Source organism: Triticum aestivum, chromosome 5B (genome assembly GCF_018294505.1).
Source record: "Triticum aestivum cultivar Chinese Spring chromosome 5B, IWGSC CS RefSeq v2.1, whole genome shotgun sequence".
NCBI classification, from domain to species: Eukaryota; Viridiplantae; Streptophyta; class Magnoliopsida; order Poales; family Poaceae; genus Triticum; species Triticum aestivum.
Window position 1 is genome coordinate 539,813,239 of NC_057807.1, and position 3,929 is coordinate 539,817,167.

At 58.6% G+C, this 3,929-nt stretch overlaps 1 protein-coding gene across 1 annotated transcript; it reads left to right on the forward strand.

Annotated features, from left to right (window-relative positions):
* The first annotated feature begins 298 nt into the window (after positions 1–298).
* Positions 299–1,865, forward strand: LOC123113043 (uncharacterized). Its single transcript, XM_044534153.1, has one exon. The coding sequence runs from the start codon at positions 531–533 to the stop codon at positions 1,350–1,352; it is 822 nt and encodes a 273-aa protein (XP_044390088.1). The 5' UTR covers positions 299–530; the 3' UTR covers positions 1,353–1,865.
* The last annotated feature ends 2,064 nt before the right edge of the window (positions 1,866–3,929 follow it).

Consider the following 3,929-nt stretch of genomic DNA (forward strand, 5'->3'; position numbering starts at 1 on the left):
AGCCCAAAGCAAAGCGAAAAACACAAGCGCACCCTTTTTTGTAAGCGATGAAGAACCAAACCGCCGCACCTATCTTGCGGTTCTTGGCTTTGAAGTGCCCAAGCGCCCAACCAAAGCCGCGAGGATGGATGGATGGATGCGTCTCGCGGCGGCACACCCCCTGCTGTCCGTCCAAGACACGCAACCGCTGGCGCGATCCAGGCCGTCCGCGCCTGGGGGCCACGGATCCGGCCGTCCGACGCGCGCCCGCCCCCTTTATATACCCCGGGACCCCTTCCCCTCTGCCCTGCCTACGCCGTCTCTCTGTCCTGTCCTTTCTCCTCCATCTCCAACCTCCCCCTCCCCTCTCCCCAAATTTGGATCAAACGAACTCGCTAAACTTAATCTCATCCTTAAACGCGCGGCGAACGGAATCGGATTTTGGGAGGGACGGGAGGCGTTTGGATCCCATTTTGGGCGGGGGCTAATCGCGGTAAGCAGCGAGTGATTTGGGTCGGGGTTAGGGTTTCGGATCTGGTCATAATCCGGCGATGAACGGCGAGATGATGATGCGGCCTCCCATGCCTGCGCCGTACCAGGTGTGGGCGGCGGCGCTGGCGCAGCAGCAGCAGCAGCAGCAGCTCCCGCCGGTGGCCGTGGCGGAGGCGCCGCCGGCGGGGTTCAAGCCGGCGAGGCCCGCGTGGAAGCGGGCGGCGCGGCAGCAGCCCGGGTGGAAGCAGCGCAAGGCCGCGGCCCAGGCGCAGGGGAGGTGGGGCGGGTCGGCGGCGCCGCGCAACACGACGTCGTACCTGATCCGGGCCAAGCGGGCCGGGGGCGTGGCGTCGCTGGTGTCGCCGTGCCCCGTGACGCCCGCCGTGCTGCCGACGCCGCGGCTGTCGCCGGCGCGGGAGGTGCTGGTGGAGATGGCCAAGGAGGCGTGGGGCGTCGACGGGTACGGCTCTATGAAGGGCCTCATCCGCCTCCGCCCCCAGGCCGCCGGCCCCGACGCCGGCGACGGCGACGGCGCTGACTCGGGCTCCGGCGAGAGCGACGTGGAGGAGCACGTGGAGGTGGAGCGCCGCCTCGACCACGACCTCAGCCGCTTCGAGATGGTGCAGCTCCCCGCCGCGCCCGCCGGCGAGGACGACGAGGACGAGGACGCCCGCGCGGCCCGGCTGGAGGAGGAGAACCTGACCCTCCGCGCGCGGCTCTTCCTGGTGGAGCGCGACATGGCCGACCTCCGCCGCCGCCTCGTCGCCGTCGAGTCCCTCTGCCGCGACCGCCACCGCGACGGCTGCGTCGTCGACGCCGCCCTGCCGCCCCCCTCCAACAGCGACGAGGCGGACGCCACCGAGGACGCCATGGTACTCTGACGTGGCCGCCGCCGCCCCTGGCCGGCCGCCCGCACCGTGCCCTGTACATAGTTCACCGTCCCTTCCTCCTCCTCCCCTCTGTGCAGGTGTCAACAGACAGACAGATGTGAATGAAGAGTAGCCAGCAGCATCAGCATCAGCATCAGAAGCAGCAGTTCAATTAGCATCCCAGAACCAGTCATCACTCTTCCTCCCTTCCCTCCTTGAATCCCCATAGCAGTTCGATCTGTAGTTGTGTCATCAGGTAGCCAGGTCCATTCCATGTCCATGTCCTCGTAGCAGCATTAGGAGTCAACCAAACCAATCCAAGCAAGCAATGTGTTCATGTAGATGTATTAGCGGTTAATCGGCGTCAATGGCGGGCACCGGCGAAGAAGACGCGGGGCGTTCCTCTAGATCCAGTGCCTACCAAAGTCGGCATACAACTCCAGTCATTAGTCAGTACTAGCAGTAGCATTTGTTGTGATTCTGAACATATTGTTGCTCCATTATTGCATTCTGCATTCTGTACCATTCTGTGCGCGTCCATGCTCACCAGATGCTTGGCCATTGGCAGGGAGGGGACAGGCAGCGGCGGCGAGACCCATGGATGATGGATCCAGCAGCCGTGGGAGTTTTATACTACTATACTACTATATTTTTTTGTTTTATTTTATTTAGTTTTTGCTGTGCTTGCGTGCGTGTGTGCGTGCGGTTTTGGCGAGACGTGGCGTGACCAGTGGGACTCGCTCCTGTGGACGCGGGGGTGGGGTGGGGTGGGGTGGTGGACGGTGCGTTGAGTGCGGCGCGGCTTGGTAGGTCGGTCAGGTCAGGTCCGGGCAACCTGATTGCCATTCTGAACTGGGTGGTGGTGATGGTGGTGGTGGGGCGGGTCCGAGGAAGAGGATGACCGACCGGGAGGCGAGTGGTTGGGCTGGGCGCTGTGGCGTTGGCAATGGCGATGTGACGACAGAATCTTGGCATCTTGTGTGGAGAAGATGCTGCCGGGCCATCCAGGAGTTTTTCCTCCTCGGCTGGAGTTTTCATCAGGAAGTAGTAGTACAAACTTTTTATTATCCGGGGAGCCAATCCGTCGGGTAGTAGCGGAGGACGCTCTGACTGGTGGTACGTTCATTTGAGTGGATTTGATTGAGCTCGCCGTGAGTGACGTAGCGAGTGGACACAACAGTGGGCTGCAAAGTGCAAAGCGTTGCGCCCACTCCCTTTTGGGATAGAGATCTCTTCATTTCCCAACACCACGTCGTCATACACTCATACTGATCCGGTTTCTAAACCAAGGCTCACGCTTTGCATGCACAGAGAAAAGCCCAAAGTGCAGCCACAAATAAATTCAGCGCGGTCAACCAACGAAAGAAAATAGGTTTCTGTCTTAAAACAATGGGCCTCCCCTGTACACCTCAATCAATCAATTAATTAAAGAACATAAGGCCTTGTACAATGGGAGGTGCTTAGGGGAGGTGCTTAGAGAAATAAATCAGGTTTTTCTTAAGCACCGGTGCTTATTTCTACAGGAGAGACGCTTAACGCTTAGTTAAGCGTCTCTCCTGTAGAAATAAGCACCGGTGCTTAAGAAAAGCGTTAAGCGTCTCTCCTGTAGAAATAAGCACCGGTGCTTAAGAAAAACCTGATTTATTTCTCTAAGCACCTCCCTTAAGCACCTTCCATTGTACAAGGCCTAAGAGAGCAATCGCGTCCTCAGGTCGGTGTACGTCCTACGAAACGAATGTTATTTCGGTTGGTGCACTACGCAACAAGCATCCAGTGCAATGCATGCCTGCATTGGGCGGGCCGGGGCCGGCCGACCGATGCTTGCCGGATTGTGCCGTGCGGTGTGGAGTAGCCTCGGGGCCTCGTGGGTGGCGCGCGACTCCGAGGATAGAGGGACAACTCGCTCCTAGTTACTTTGGCACCTGGGGCATGGTGGACGTGACGAGAGAATATTAGCAGCAACCTGGTGGATAGCGTGCGTGGTTCGGGGAAGACGGAGCCATAGCAGTTCCTCCGGCTGGAATTTACTTCCGTTTCAACTAAAGGCAAAACAAACGAATGGAATATTCGCACTCTCATCCTCTTTTTGCAGCTATTCTCGGCGAATCCTTTCTTTCTTTTTGCCGTGGCAGCGTAGGTAGGAGGACCGACTGGGAGAGGGTGGAGTGGAGTGGACCAGGTACATATATATTGCCCAGAAAAGACGGCGATCCTGGCGACCGACGACGGCACACCGCACACGGCGGGGCAGCTAAACACGCCGTCCGTCTGTCTCGTACTCCCTCCGTTCCGAATTACTTGTCTTGGATTTGTCTAGATACGGATATATCTAGACTCATTTTAGTGCTAGATACCTCCGTATCTAGATAAATCCAAGACAAGTAATTCAGAACGGAGGGAGTAGTAGACGACGACGCCGCGCCTTGGTTTGGTTCCAGCCCATCTGATGAACTCGCCGTCAGTGACGTTGCAGCGAATGGACGAAACAGCGGTACGCACTGCGCCCACCAGCTAGCTCCTCTCGTTTCCCCCTTTAGAATAGGACACGCCACGTCACACGGATGCGGCTTCTGGACCGAACACTGACCA